At 37.1% G+C, this 16,543-nt stretch overlaps 1 protein-coding gene across 1 annotated transcript in view; it reads left to right on the forward strand.

Moving 5' to 3' along the window:
* The window catches only part of FBXL17 (F-box and leucine rich repeat protein 17), a 288,146-nt gene that overhangs the window by 14,617 nt on the left and 256,986 nt on the right, over window positions 1–16,543 (forward strand). The window contains exons 2-4 of the mRNA XM_063320440.1: window positions 2,760–2,882; window positions 5,258–5,515; window positions 6,276–6,407. Of these exons, the coding sequence (XP_063176510.1) occupies window positions 2,760–2,882; window positions 5,258–5,515; window positions 6,276–6,407 (513 nt within the window). The remainder of the gene's footprint in view (window positions 1–2,759; window positions 2,883–5,257; window positions 5,516–6,275; window positions 6,408–16,543) is intronic.

The following is a 16,543-nucleotide window of genomic DNA, read 5'->3' on the forward strand; positions in this document are numbered from 1 at the left end:
GGCCAGAAGGCAAAGATTTTGGAATATCACCAGAGGAGGAGGTGACATGTGCAGAAGAGGCTCCACTGTATAATAAACTTCCAGAAAATGAGAAGAAATATGCTGTTTACTGATGGATCCTGCTGGATTGTGGGAAAGCAATGAAGATGGATGGCCGCTGTGTGGAGTCCTACATGACGAGCTGCAGAAGCCAGTGAAGGACAAGGTGAATTGAGCCAGTCTGTAGAGGTGAAAGCCATCCAGCTGGCTTTAGGTATTGCCAAATGAGAAAAATGGCCAGTACTTTGTCTCTATACTGACTCATGGATGGTGGCAAATGCTCTGTGGAGGTGGTTACAGCAGTGGAAGCAGAGCAACTGGCAACACAGAGGCGAATCCATCTGGGCTGCCTGACTGTGCCAAGATATTGCTGCACCGATAGAGAATCTTGTTGTGAAAGTACATCACGTAGATGCCCATGTACCCAAGAGTCAGGCCACTGAGGGACATCAAAACAACCAGCAGGTGGATTGGGCTGCTAAGATTGAAGTGGCTCAGGTGGTTTTGGACTGGAAACATAAGGGTGAATTATTCATAGCTCGAAGGGCTCGTAAGATCTCAGGCCATCAAGGAGGAGATGCAACATGCAGATGGGCTTGTGACCAAAGGGGTGGACTTGATGATGGACACTATTGCACAGCTTATCCATAGTGTGAGACATGCGCTGCAATCAAGCAAGCCAAGCAGTTACAGCCTCTTTGGTATGGAGAACGATAGCTGAAATATAAATACGGGGAGGCCTGGCAGATTGATGATATCACACTGCTACAAACCTGTCAAGACAAGCACTGTGTGTTCACAATGGTGGAAGCAACCACTGGATGGCTGAAACATGCCCTGTACCCCATGCCACTGCCCAGAACAGTATCCTGGGCCTTTAAAAGCAAGTCTTATGGTGACATGGCACCCCAGAGAGAATTGAATCAGACAACAGGACTCATTTCTTCATAGACACCAGACACCTGGTCCAAAGAGCATGGCATTGAGTGGGTATGTTCCATCCCCTATGATGCACCAACCTCTGGGAAGATAAAATGATACAATGGACTGTTAAAAACTACACTGGGAGCAATGGGTGCTGGGACGTTAAAACACTGGAATACACACTTAGCAAACGCTACCTGGTTAGCTGACGCCAGGGGATCTACCAATCGAGCTGGCCCTGCCCGATCAAAACTTCCACATACTGTAAAAGGGGATAAAGTCCCCATAGTCCACATGAAGAATATGTTAGGGAAGACAGTCTGGGTTAGTCCCACCTCAGGCAAAGGCAAACCCATCTATGGGATTGCTTTTGCTCGAGGGTGATGTGGCTGGATGGGAAGTCCAATGTGTACCTCATGGGGATCTGATTTTGGGTGAGAATAGCCAATTAATCAAATTGTATGATGTTAATTGCTAAATAACCCTGCTATTGTATGTCATTATTACCGTAATTACTAGATACCATACCAATGGTACAACAGTAAGAATCACCCAAACTAATGACCGGTGGACTTTGGTGAAACTGAGTGAAATACAGTGGTGGTGGGATCAGAACTGACCTCAGCAACTGGCACCCAGCAACATGCTTGAGACTGACATCTTCAACCCACAGACCATGGGCATGGGCTGCACTGGATACACCAGCTGCGGGCTCCAGATACAGCATGCAGCATTCCAGCACCACATGTCATGCCTGGCCTGAGAGACTGTTCTAACAGATGGAGCCTGAGGTCATGGATTAAATGAACACAACAGACAGTTTAGAGGGGTGGCCCATAAACTAAGGGAATGGTATCTCTGTGTGTATATATATATATATAGATGTATCAAAGACAGGAAAAAGTGGTCATAATTAATTGGAAAGTGTAAGCATAACACAGTAGTGTAGGATATGGGGTGGATAATGTCCTGGTTCTGGTGGGGATAGGGTTAATTTTCACAAGGAGCTGGAATGGGGCACAGCTGGGTTGGCTGACCCAAACTAGCCAAATGGGTAGCCTTGCTGAATATATAGCTGGGGAGCTAGGCAGGGGAGGGGATAGAAATTGCCACTTGGGAGCAGGCTGGACTTCGGGTTCCAGTTGGTGAGCAATGGTATATTAATTGTGTTGTGTATATTCCTCTACCAGTATTATTATTGTTGTTTTCCTCTTTCCTTTGTTGTTTTCTTAAACTGCCTTTATCTCAACCCCTGAGTTTTGCCTTTTTCTTCCAATTCCTCCCCCTATCCTGCCACTGGAGGGGGAGTGAGTGAAAAGAGTGCTTGGTTCTTTGTTGCTAGCTGGAGCTCAACCATGACAACCTTTATAACTCTTCTTTTAAATTCAGTTAAGAAATGGAAGGAAAGGTTTTTCAATCTGAGTCAGAATGGGAATGAAAGCACCTTTTAAATGTCTTGCAAATAACATTGAGCTATTACTTGTATTTGTAATTCTTTATGTATGTCATCTCAGAAGCACATTTGAAATTTGGTCTAAGAAATGAGTGCTTAAGTAGGATATGTTCTGTTGTTGGTTGTGCTAATGTCACTTACTAATATTGTCAGCTGTTGTGGGATGTAGGTTTCTTTTTTTTATTGTCTTCGACTCATCAGTTTGGGGGCAAGTTCTAGAACTGTGTGTTGCAGTGCATGCTAACACTTCTGTCTTTTACAAGGCAAGTTAGTAATACAATATTTCTTTCGCTAAAAATGATTACTTCTGACAAATAATATTTTTTTTTCCCTTTCTTTACAGATATTTTCCAATTTATCCCTGAATGAGCGTTGCCTTTCAGCATCATTAGTCTGTAAATACTGGCGTGACCTCTGTTTAGATTTTCAGTTTTGGAAGCAGCTGGATCTCAGTAGTCGTCAACAGGTATGAAGGTATCATTGTGGAAAAATTATGTTTTGGCGACTTAGAATTTGTTCACAGAATTTTTACTCTTGAACAAAGGTAAACAAACCCATAAAATGATGATATCTATGCTTTCAGGGATTTTTCTGCTAGAGGCTGAAAATGTCTGAATCCTTAGATTAATTCCTTTAAATGTAGCTTCTTTTGACTGAGATCAGTTGTTAAATAGTGTGAAGACAAGGGCTGTTTGAAATGGATTGTGAGTTACTGGTCTTTGGTCTGCATCGGTCGTGGTAGTGCCATTTATCAGAACTATCTGATCTTATAGTAATTGAAAGACATACATGAGCTTTTCTGACAATGCTGTAGTTTGAAGAATGGTCACCTAACTGGTGCTTGCTCTGTCTGTTTTAAGAAATTTTCTTCAATTTGTCGTCTTCTGATGTGGCTTCTACCAATCAGCAGGCAGATTGTGTCTTTTTAGGCCTTTTGCCAATCCTAGAATTAAGTATGTCTGGGATTCATGGATTTCACTTAGTGAGGTCCTTAAAGAGCCTAGCCTTAGATTGTTCAGGTTAACTTTCCTCATTGGAAAACTTTTTTAAGGATGCCTGTGCTGCTTGGCCACCCCCTTTAGCTTTCTTGTTGTTTAGTTACTTGCAAAGGTTTATAAAATAATTTCTGGAGAGTTTCATGAAAATACAGGGTTCAGAGGAACAACCATTGGAGGGTCCCATTTGAAGAAGCAGCAGCGTGAACTCATCTGTGTTGGACATAAATAGTCTATGTGGAATAATATTCTCAGATCACCAATTCATAAGAAAGCATGCAAGTTCTCTTGCTTCTAGAGATACTAGTTAACTAGAGATACTTCTGAACCTCTATGGGAAAGCTATGTAGCAGATGGTCTGAATTTTCTCAAGTGACTCCAAAACACGCTCAGACCAGAGGTCCATCTTTTTGCTCTGTTGGTACTATGTGTCATATAAGTCTTCTTCACTGTCTTGAGGTGTAGCCTGGTTTCTTTTAATGGTTTTGCCTATTAGGCGTGTTGGGATCTCACTAAAGTTTGTCAGTTCTGACATTGGCTTAAGAAACCTATCTTGCAATTTTTTTTATTGAGTTCCTAAACCAATATTAAGCACAACTGTTATCCTTCTCCGTGTGTAGGGAGGGTTTGGTGGTTTTGGTTGCTTTGGTTATTGTTGGTGGTGTTTGTTTGGTTTTGGTTTTTTGTTTGGCGGGTTTTTTTGGGGGTGGGGGGTGTTTGTTTAGGTATTGTTTGTGGGTGGGTTTTGGTGGGTTTTTTGATGTTTTCTAGCTAACAGCTCCCTAATGAAATAGCAAGAAAAAAGATTAGACTTGCTGCTAATGGAAAACAGATTGAGTGCAGCAAAGAAAGAGCTTGTTTCTCAACTGTGTAGGAGAAAAACAAAAGGGATTTGTGTTGCTTTCCTGCCCTTTCCAGGCTTAAAGCTAAATCTCATCTATGCTAAGTGGTGGATAAGTATTCCTGAATGGTTTTGTTAGACTTTCATCGTGTGTCACCAGGTTTTTTGAAACTAAACTTTTAAAGTGAGAGAGTTCTATACGTTGTGTCTTACCTGCTTTGGTTTTATTTGTTTTGTTTTAACTTGAAAGCTTGAGCGTAAGGAATATCTTATGTTTCTTACCTGCTTTGTAGGACTGGCTTCTCTTAAAAATTATTAGCACGTTAGCTAACTACAACGCGTACAAGTACAAAGTGGACAGAATCTCTTTTTTTTTTCCAAAGGAGCTCTAGGAAAATAGTGCATGCATCTGATTTAATGTTCTTGCATAGACTAACACTTAAAATATGCAAGTATTCAGTTTTAAAACTGAGCAAATAACAGAAGGAAACTGCTGGTGTTTAATTAGCTTTTTTATGTTTTGTTTTGTTACTGTGTTCTTTCCTTCTCATCCCTTTCATTCACTGCTACCTTAAGTGACTGTTTTCCATTAAGAAGCCCATTGTTACCTCCTGGTTTTGGATGATTACCAAAGCCTAAGTGAAAACCTGTTGCATTTCAGAGACATGTAAACCCTTTATTTCTTTGTAAATGCTACCTTAGGTACGTGAGTGGAGTGCTGTTATAGAAGGGCAAGCAAATCCTTTTCTTCTAAATGATGGAGGATTCTTTGTCTAAAATATGAAGAGGACCATTAACTGTTATTCTATCCAAGTGCTGGAGCAGAATTCTTTAAAGATAACTATAAAACTGATTATACCAGTATGCTCTTATCCTGGAAAACAAATCTTTTAATTCTCCCAATAGCTTATGGAAATACATCTGACAAATAGTAGTTTTTGTTTTAATTAGATTAAAGATGTCTATGAAAAAAGTTAAATTTGAATATTTGGATTTTCTTTGCAGGTCACTGATGAGCTGTTGGAAAAGATTGCATCAAGAAGCCAGAATATTACTGAAATCAATATTTCTGATTGTCGCAATGTATCTGATACAGGAGTATGCATATTAGCAATTAAATGTCCCGGACTCCTAAGGTATACTGCCTACAGGTGTAAACAGCTTTCTGACACGTCTATTATTGCGGTTGCCTCTCAGTGTCCTCTTCTTCAGAAAGTGCATGTAGGCAATCAAGACAGACTGACTGATGAAGGTCTAAAGCAGGTAACCATCTATTCCACAAATTTCTTTTGTAAACTTAGTATCTTTCAACTTCTTACCAGGTGCAAAAAGGGACATGAAAGAAGGTACCCTCCTCTAAGGTTTAATTAAAATCAGATAACCTCTTTTACTTTAAAAGTTGGTTTATGGACATACTTTCTTGGTGCAGTGAATGTTGTTCTCTTGAGACTGCACATACTTTTTTTTTTTAATTTTTTTTAAATAACATCCAGGGATTAAATGATCCCTTTTATAATGAAATCTCCAGTTTGACATCCTGTACTTCAACTCTGGCTGACTGAGTTTTCCTGAGCTTAGTTGCTCTTTGGAACCAGTGTTTAAGTAACACTTTTGTTGTATCATGAAAGCTGAAGGTGACTGAGACCTTTATTAGTTAGGCATGAGGAAGGTTTCAACAACTCTCTCTCTCATGTGAAGAGTTATGTTAAATCAGATATGCTGTCAATGGCCTAGCATACAGGCATTGTTAGCTACTTATATACGTGCCCAATAAATAACTTAGCTCTTATGTGCTGCTCTTAGCTCCATTTTGTTGGCTGTAGTTAGCAACTTCATTTTGTCATGCGTGTAATTATAATCTTTCTTGTGTATAGTACTTACAAAACCTGTAAAGAAAGATAATTTTTAAGGGATGGTGGAGAAGTAGAAAGAAATCTCAACTCCCAGCTGTCCATTTCAGTCAAATCCTGTTGTTTTTTTTTCCTTTATGCTTAAATACTTGCTTTGATTTCATTAATTGCAGCTGGGATCAAAATGCAGAGAATTGAAAGACATTCATTTTGGGCAATGTTACAAGATCTCAGATGAAGGAATGATCATTATAGCTAAAGGCTGTCTGAAGTTGCAAAGAATATACATGCAGGAAAACAAATTAGTAAGTACATATAATGATTCTTTTTTTTCCCACAGTGTTTTCATTGTCAAAGCTTTCTCTTGCTTTTTATCTGTTTAAAACTTCCTTCTGAATAGCTGCTTTTTGCCTGTGAATTGCTTAAAAATGTTCTATTGCTGTGAAAATTTAGGTTCTACAGAGATAGCTCAGAAGATGACTCAAAGTACAAGTTAAATTAATGCTACTCCAGTACATATTAACTTTTGGTTTTGACATGACATTCCAGGAGTTAATTGTTAGAGAGATGTCTAATTTGTGTAGGAAAATGCTTAGTCCATTCGGAATCTTTCTTTTGTTTATACCAGTACATTTTTGTACGGTAAAAAGTGCAAACTGATCTAAACTAACAGGTTTTTGGAGGTAGGTTTCTTGATTACAAATGGTACACTGGGCTAGTCTTCTCTTGAAATTTGTCACTTTCTCATCAGGATGCAGTAGAGTAGTGTGCCTGTGCTAGTAGTTTCATTAGTCCTTAACAACTGCCTTCTGTCTTATGTCCTAATTATAAGCAGTCTCTGAAATGATGGTTTCTAATGTTGAAAACCGGTATCTACTGCAATGGTATAGTAGAACACTGGCTTTAAATTTTTTATTTTTTCCTGCAAGTAGGTGGAAAAAACACCTTGCAGTTAAATTCTTAACTATGAGTTAATGTCAGGGTTATAACCGTTAGTTTGAAAACTGCTGAACTGGACCAAATAAATCGCATTTGTAAGAAAACAGCATACGTTGTACTCAGTTATTTGATATTTGTCTTCAAACAGACAAACACATACTAATGTGTAAGGTGGTTCGTTTGAGAATGGTTTCTATTTAAAAAAAAAAAAAGAAAATAGACACCACTTACTGGTTTTGTTCGGAATTGCAGGAAGTTGAGAGATAGGAGGTAATGGCCACAGCTAAGATCTTGGAATAATTCAAATGCAGGAAAAAAAAACCAGTGTGTCCCCTCTTCCCTTATTGAAGCAAAGTCTTGAGTACTGTCAAAATTAGTCCTTGTAATATTTATCTTCATGCATTAAAATCTTTAATTAAAAAAAAGAAGTTAAAGTTCTGAGAAGCCTGGAAGGAAAGCATATTCCTGAAAAAATAAACTGGAGAAAGGCAGGGAAATTCAAAGTATTATTTATCTTTGAATGAAGGAATAAAAACCTGTTGTGCATAGTCAAGGTGTGCATAGTTGCACATGAAGGATTACTTCATTGTACATAGAGATTATTGTATATATAAATACCTACATTAAGTGCATTCTCCTTGGAAGGTATGTGGGTAAGGTTAATTTGACCTTTCTTATGGATATGTCTTACGCTTCTTGCCATTGAAGTTTTCATTCTCTTTACAGTCTGAAACATAACCTAAGAAACTGACATTACCATTGTTAGTTAAACATTCTGTGGTTTTATCATCTGAAATGTCATCCAGGGTCACAGTTGGAATGGGACGTAAGAAGTACCTTCTTGTTTTTAAGACAATCAGAAAAGATGTTGCTCACTTGCACTGTATTTGGTTGCCTTCATTATTGGAAATGTAATGTTAATTTTTCATTGGAAGTAAGACAAAAATATGTACTCTCAAGTGAATAGGAAACTTCTCATTATTTTGTCACTTCTGAAAATTTGTCAAGCGACTTAGGAAAACTAACCCTATGCACAACTTTTCATGAATGTAGGTTTTTAATGTCTAATTTTATTTAAAGATGCTGCCCAATCTTAATTTTTCAGGAAAAAATAAACTTGCAGCAAACTTGGTTTAGCTTTGTAAAGTCTAAATTCAGCTCCTTAAATCTTGGTCTAGAAATGTAAACATGAAATAAGTTATAAAGCTGTTACAAACTCCAGGGTGCTGAATCTTTAGAATAAAACAGCACTTCAGTGATTCAACTAAATGACAAAGCTGCAGAAGCTGACATGCTTTCTTCTTGCTAGGGGTAAGAGACTTTCAGGTCTTGCTGGAAGTGTAATTTTGGTGCTCTTTTGGCGAAGAAGGTAGTTTGGGGAAGTGTGTGTGTGTGTTTGTTTTCAAAATAAGTATTCATTCTCTGAAATCAAAATATTCTGTGACAAGAAAAGTGTAGCTGACATACGAGGGCTTGGTTTGTAGATTGTCAGTCTGCTATAGGAAGAAGGCTCCTTTCCTCCCCCGCCCTCTCCCCCTTTTTAAACAGCTTCTGTGAGCGTACTGTAAATTGAGTCTGTGTGTTTTATTTTGTTGTTTTTTTCTTCCTTTTTCAGAGGTGCTCAAAATCATGTGTCTCTTACAGGCAATTTCTCTTAATTTCAAAACGCATAGTCCATTATAGATGGTACGTGATGGCTGGGTTTTCATGTAGGCTTGTCTCAGACTAATGGATTTTATACTTCAAAAATACATTTATACAGAGGCAACCAGCAGCTAAATAATGCCTTTGTGAGTGTTACTTTACAATGAAATGTGGATCAGGCAACACAGTTCAGTTGCTTCATCTGTTGCTAAGTAACTCCATTACGAGACTGCTGAGCAGAAACAGAGAAAGAAGAATTTATGTTCTGATTGTTTAATGTACTAGGCATTTCACAGAAAAATAGACTCTTTCCTTTTTTTGAAATGCTGTTTATGTCATGGTAGTAAGTGAAAGATGCAAGTTAACAGCTGCAAAGGATGTGTGAGGAAAAAGTTAACATCTCAAGGTTAACTTAACACAAGGTTGTTGTTGTTTGCATGGGTGTTTATGATTTGTGTATCTTCAAAGTATGTTTATTATTTCCTCTGCCCTTTGAATGGCAGAGTAGTTATATGGAAAGCCTCTTCTCTGAAGCATCCTGGGCAAATTGGGAACCTAGTGGGGGGAAAAAAAAAAAAAGCTGGATTTATGAAGTGTGCCAGTATATTGAGTTGTCTTTCCTTATCTGTCCCCAAGCAGTTTGATACAATCAATCTCACAGAATTTCAGTGTGAATGGAAAACAGATTATAACTCTGTCCAGACAGAACTAGGAAATTTCCTAGCTTGGTTGAGTTTAGCGGAACTTCTTATTTTGTGGTCATGGCTGGAATGGAATGCTGTGAGTATAATTTTCATGTTTGCTTCATATGAATGATTGATGTGAATGAAACTTGTGGAAGATGAATTGGTTAATTTCATTGTTAGCTTTGTACCAACCCCTTTTTTTGTCCTTCCACCCCAGATAGATAGCACTAGCTTCACCTGCAACATCAGAGAACTGCTCTGCACTAACATGCAGTACTGTCACTGAGACGTGGAGTGGGGCTGTACTTAATCTGAATTCTTAAGGAAAATTAACATGTGTCATTGCAGCCTTCCGTAGAGCACTGGAGCCCTAAAAGGTTTTGTGACCTCTTTGTAGAGGGATGCAGAACAAGCTTGTGACTACAGTGCACCAAGGGGAACGGCTGCCCCCAGAAGCAATTTTGTACAAGCAGTGTGTAAACTATCCTTTTCCTCATTGTAAGTAGAGTAGACCTAGATTGGGGAGTTCATTTTAGAGCTGGGAAAACCCTTCTCCACTTAACTGTGTTGATTTTTTTTTTATGGTAATTTCTTTTTCATTGCCTTTCCCTTCTGAGTGACTTAATGGCTAAAATTATCGTACAATGATTGCTGAAACTTAGCAGGCAGGAGTTACAGACTTGTAGCTCCCTATTGCACGCAGTGTCTGTGTTTTTTCATGATGAAGTAGATATGGATGAGGAGAAGGAGGTTCTAAAGATGAAAGGAGATAAAGTTTTAGATACTATAACAGGATGACAGCATTGCTATCTCTATACTTTTTTCCCTTCCTCTCTTTTCTCTTTTTCAAGCTTGGTTAGGGATAGATGAGAAATAATAGTGTAACTAAGCTACTACATTCGGAATTCTGGGAACATTTGTCCCTCTCCAATAAAATGATCTTGTGAATTAGATGACTTAATGATAAATAATTTGTCTAACGGTTCCCAGATACGTTCATTAAGATAGTTATGGTCTAATGACCACGTTTCTATTTCCTTGTTTGTCTTTTGACTCTGTCCGGGAACAGTGTTTAGTGTGAGAGGTCTCAAGATAACCAAATTTTGGTTCAATTGGCAGTGTGTTTAATAATCCTTTTTTCATGCTCAATGTGTGCGACCATTTTTATATTAAATATTTTACAGATAATTACTTAATGGCATCTTTAAAGATGAGTATTCTGTTAATGTTTGTAGTTTGCAGTTTGTAGCAGAGAATACAGAGTAGAAACTTGAGTTAAGTGTGACACTATATTTGATAGAAACTATGGTACCTAAGACATGTGAATAATATACTTTTTTAGTTTTCGTAAAAAAGAACTAAGATGGACTAAACCATTTCAGTTTTATGTCACATAATTAAATACTTAACATAGCCTTTTAAAGCATTGACTGGAATGAACCTAGTGTAAAAGCCTATAGGACAAAATAAACTTAGTTTTCATGTTTTCTGACTAATCACAGCATAGTGTACTCTTATTTATCCATCCATATGTGTTTTACTGAGATTCCCCCCCACCTCCTATTTTTGACTTTGGGAAGCAGTTCTCTTTCTTCTTCACACGTCAACTACAAAACAGTTACTTCAGCAGTGTGCCCAGTGCATGACACAGGGCAAACACGGAGAGGATGCTTTGAGTTTAGTCCAGGCAGATTGTCTGAGGAGAAAAGTCAGTATTATGAGGCGTGTAAATTGCGCATCATCTGATGATGTGAATGACTGAAATTTAGAATAAATAGAAGTAGCTTACTTTTTCACTGGTAACAAGTAAGTGGAAGAGACTTTTGGGGAAAAAGTATTCCTAAAGTGTGTCATTTCCCTGCTCTTCTCTCCCTTCCCCCCACCATATTCCATATGCTGTTTCAATTTTTACATACAATTACTTAAACCTGTTTTTCTACATGGAGAAATGTCAGAAAAAGGATTGTTCTCCTATGCTGCTTTGTGAATAGTTTCCCAAAGTACTTGCTAACTAGTTTATTTCATTCTTTTGAGGATTTGAAAAGAACTGTAGTTGTTTCAGACTTTTCCCCTTAATTTTTATTTTTTTTTTTTAATTAAAAACTCATGTTCTCCAGGAGAGTGTTGCTGGTTTTCTTTGGAGACACAGAATGCACATACAGGACTAGTTATTTGCTAAACGTATGCATACATATGAGGATGATGCCAATACTGAGATTGATTTCTCTACCGTATATGATAGCTGTGGACAGTGATGCTTCATCTTCTGTCAAGTATTAAATTGGAGATTTCTAAAGCAAAAACTCTTTACAGATGACATTATTGGTACTGTTCACTAGTAATGATAAATTCACTCTTGTATTTTAGTTTGTCAAAGATGTTACATATGCATCAAAAATTACTAATGTACCATAAAAATAATGTTTAGTGCTTTTAAAATGCATTGAATAACTATACTGAAACTAAGCTGAGATACAGGAAAACATGCTTTCATAAAAACTGAGATATCTGTTCAGTATTATAAAAGGCGCATCAGTTTCAATAAGCCCTTCTGAAACATTCACTTTGTTCATTTTTGCAACAAAATAAAATGATTTGATCATTTCTTCAGAAATACAACCTTATTGCTCAGAGTTTGATAATTTCTTTGCTTTTTTTTTCTATTTTGAACTGTTGCATTTTGAGTTGCACAGTTTCTGTAGTACTATTCTTAAGGTAAAACATTCGTGCTGGGTTTGATGTTAATAGAAGAAAAAAAAAGTGAAGGTTGCGTGCTCGTGCATAAATATGTAATTGCTGTAAAGACACTTGAACCATTATGCAGGTGTCAGACTTTTATTTTCTGCATAAATATTTTGTAGTCTGGCAATGAATACACTACTTAGTCGTCACCCTTAGGTGGCGGTATTGACTTTGTAGTGGTAACAGGTGTTTGAGGTCTTGCTATAGCGGATTACCAATACACAGCAGATAACTTCTGAATATTGTGCTAGTTCCACAGATCCTGTTTTCGATTCGGCTGCCAGGATCACTGTCTCAGTAGTTCTAAATGTCTTCAGACTGTTAGTGTAACAAAGCCTGCTCAACTAAATAGCATTTGACTCTTGCAGTGCAGTTATATGTATTCTTATTGAAGCATTTGAAGAGGTTTGCTTTGTGTAGTTTGTTAAATATCAGCAAAAAGGAGGGAGGAAACTGATAGAATCTGGGGACTCTGTGGGTAGTTTGTGGGGTATTTTGTGTTATTTTGAAAGAGAGTGCGTTCAAAGAACATACGATGGAAACGTGTATATCTTGGAACAGGTTGCCCAGAGAGGTGGTAGATGTCCCATCCCTGGATACATTCAGAGTCAGGCGGGATGGGGCTCTGAGCAACCTGGTCTAGTGGAATATGTCCCTGCTCATTTCAGGGTGGTTGGACTAGGTGACCTTTAAAGGTCCCTTCCAACCCAAACTATTCTAGATTCTGTAGTGCTAGATATACTAAGTATGAAGTAAGTGAGTTGAAACTAACTGCTACGGAAGATCCTGAGCAAAACTATGGAGAAAACCACCTATTGTTCCTTGATTTGCTTTTTACTCATTCCTAAATAAAAACATCTTCCGCAATGATAATAGAGTTTTGAACTTGTGGCTTCTTAAAGGCCAAGAATGCGTCTTCTGGGGATGTGTAGTTAAGAATACAACACCGGAAACTTTGTTTTTTGAAGCAAATTATTTTATGTGCACCTTGTCTAATAGTGTGGATTCTTATTTAGTACATTCATTTTTTTTTTTTATAGTGTAAAACAAAAGTGCTTCAAGTGTCTCGCTTCAGTTATGTTTCAAGGGTACGTGTCAGAGAGGCAAACTAATTCTGGTTCAGCCCTTAATGTCAGATAAATTAGGAGCCCCATAAAGTAATAATTTTCAGCTTAATGCTTAACACCACATTTTGGGTTTTATGCTGAAAGTATTTTTCTGTCTTGTATTGCTCAAGACATCTGCAGGAGGAAGTTTTACTCAAGAGTTGCAAGGTGTGGTTTTTGTGTTTTTCTTTTTGTATGATTTCTGTCCCCACATCTTCCCCTTACAAACATTTGTCTTCAATGGGGAAACTTTGTATTTAAGGGGAAACTTTCATAAAATGAAAGAAAACTTCATTTTAAGATGAATTCAGTGTTTGTGAAACTCTTTAGACTGACAGCATTGGAAACTGAAGTCCTCTTTTTGTCCACTGAACAGGTACAGCGTCAGCAGCAGTGCAAGCTTCACCCCACTGCCTCACCACTGTGCTGCAAACCCTGACCTAGAGAGAGACCTCTAGCAGGGGTTAAGAGGCTTGTTCAGTCTCCATGCTCACTCAATCGTTACTGTGGCTGCCAACGGGAGTACCCAATTGTGATAGTGGATAGATATCCACATCCCAAAAGCACCAGGAACTGGACTGAAAGCACCAGCTTATTTCATAAAAACTACCGACCATCTGTCAAATGATTTAACTTCAGTTACCACAGACCTGGGCCACTGGTAGAAGTGAATGGCTCCATGTCCCATTGCCAATTCCCCAAGTTCAGTCTCTTTATAAATACTAGTACAGCTTCTTTATACTATATACTATGCAGAAACAAAATGTGTGTATAGACTGGAAGCTTCTTGTAAAGCTAGTTGTATACTCATTTCAAATGCTTGACTGTACATGTAAATACTCAGGCTTAATAATAAGGTCAGCTATGTGGTTTCACTTCTCTGTGCTTTTTTTGTTTGGTTGATTGTTTTTTTGGTTTTGTGTGTTTTTTTTTCTTTTTTAAAAAAGCACTGCATTTAGTTAAGTTTTTAACCAAGTATTTGATGTTGCAAGTTGACTTCTCATGTAAAGTGTGAGTGTGTCTGTACATATACATCTTAAAAGGAACTAAGAACTGCAGTTATAATCTGTATTGTTGCATTAATTATGTTTTTTGACTTTTGTTAGGTTACATGTGGTAGATTAATGGCTCTACCTACTCCACAGTTTAAAAAACTTTCAATTTTTATATGGATATAGAATCAGGTATTATACCACTTACAATAATTCTTTAGGCTGTAATTTGTTACCACTTTTTATGAATATTTTATGTATACAAATGTGTAGTGCATACACTGTAAATTAACATAAAAAGAACTGAGGAGTGGAAAGGTGGCTGATAAACAGCTTTTTTCTGCTTCTTGATCAACATTTTAAGATGATTACTTATTTTATACTTGCAGATGATATATTTTGTGTACAATTTTTTCAGAAAAAGCTAAATACATTTATTTATACATTCAAGTGATGTCTGCTAATGCCTGCACGTTAACAATAGGCATGTTAGTGAACTTTACATCAGAGTACTGTAATGAATAGTATTTGCAATAATGAAGATTCAGGTACTGAAAATCCAAATGGATGGACTTAATGCAAAAAACCTAAAAACAACCCACAAGCAAATTGCAGCAAGGTGGGAGTCAATTTTTATGCTTTCTGTATAGTTATTTAAAGAGGCATTGTATATTGTAATTGAAATACATATCAAAGGCATTGGCAATACAGAAATGGATAGTATTTATAGGGTATTTCTGTATTTCTAGAGCATGCAATGTTTTGTTTTTATTAAGTGCTCTGTCAAACTGCAAATAGAAAGTTAAAATGCAATTAGTAGTCTGCTCAGAAGATGCCTGTAGAATTTCTTTACTGTTGTAGTATTTTGTCTAATTTGACCTGTTAGCATTTTGTGGAAAAAAACCAAAAAACCAAACAAACCCAAAACCAAAAACAACCATTGACTTCAAAAGAGGCTTTTACTGAAGCTATAAACCCTCTGTAATAGTATGTAACTGCTGTACTGAAAAAGATGTATGCAGTGATTTTTTTTTTTTTCTCTGGATTCAAGTAATTAATAAATTTTACAAGAAAATTTTTGCTTCAGTCTGCTTACTGAAATGATAAATTTATACTGAACTAAGCAAAATGCTTCAGTTTTATTACGTAGGGTAGATTTATATAAATTTTAATGGATATAATAGATCTTAACAAACTAGAATGTAGGCACTTATTTGGATTCTTTGTGTTTGGTTTTTGTTTTGTTTTTGTTGTTGTTGCTGAACAAGTTATTTGAGCTTTTAATCTAATTTAAAAACTTGGTGACCAGGTATTGGTAGCTGGATATGGAGCCTTTTTGATTGTTTGAAATACACATATTTAATTGACATTTGGGTCAATGGTCCAAGTATTATTACACTACTTCATTCACAGACAGAATTCTGTGATGCTAGAGTGAAAAATCCACCAAAATGCATGTTTTAATAGAATGTCTGCTGCTAGATATTAAAGGCACCTAAATTGAACTGTAACAAAAATCTTCAATTTCTGTAGGGTTTTTTGGGGCAGAGGGGATGGTTTGGTTTTATTTATTTATTTTTTTAAAATCTAGTGCTATCTTGTGTCAGAGACCACTGGCAAATTCCAGATGAATAACTTGTAGTTCTTCATTTGTTAAGTCAGTATCTTGACCCTTGTTGTACTCTGTAAAAATCTTCAGCCATTCACTTAAGGACAGCAATAAATCAAAACTGATAATATTGCTCCCAGTGAGCTGTGATGCCTCTTACTGAAAGAGATCACAAGTATGATGCTGTGAAGCAAGTCCTTAAAACTGTCAGTATCATTATTTTAAAATGGTGGTAATTTGCATCCATCAAAGATAATACAAATGTGTTTTTATTTGTATAGGACAAAGACAAGATTATGTAAAAATAATGAATGACAGACAGGCATCTTTGTTTATATCATCGGTTCCAGCAAATTCCAGTTGAACTTATTATCTTTATGGAGCTAGAAAAATGAACATGTCAAACTTCTGAAGCTGGATGAAAACACTTTGTTTCTGTTTCCCAAAGAACTCGACTGTAACTTTACATAGCTTAAAGTCTTAAGTATGAAAGATCAAACCTTGTATGCAGTTAGGTGTAATGGAAGTAAGTTCTACAAATGTCCACATTACCTCTCCTCATGCTGCCATAGTGACAAGTGTCTGGGAACAAACAGATTCATGTTCTCTCGTGGGTGTCGTGAGGTGCTTTCTAGGTGGTTATGTTCACCAAAATGTTTGCCATTGTTGGCAAATACATTGCAGTGCAAATCGAGTGGGCATGGAGAATGAACTGATTAAAAT

Source organism: Chroicocephalus ridibundus, chromosome Z (assembly GCF_963924245.1).
Source record: "Chroicocephalus ridibundus chromosome Z, bChrRid1.1, whole genome shotgun sequence".
Classification (NCBI taxonomy): Eukaryota; Metazoa; Chordata; class Aves; order Charadriiformes; family Laridae; genus Chroicocephalus; species Chroicocephalus ridibundus.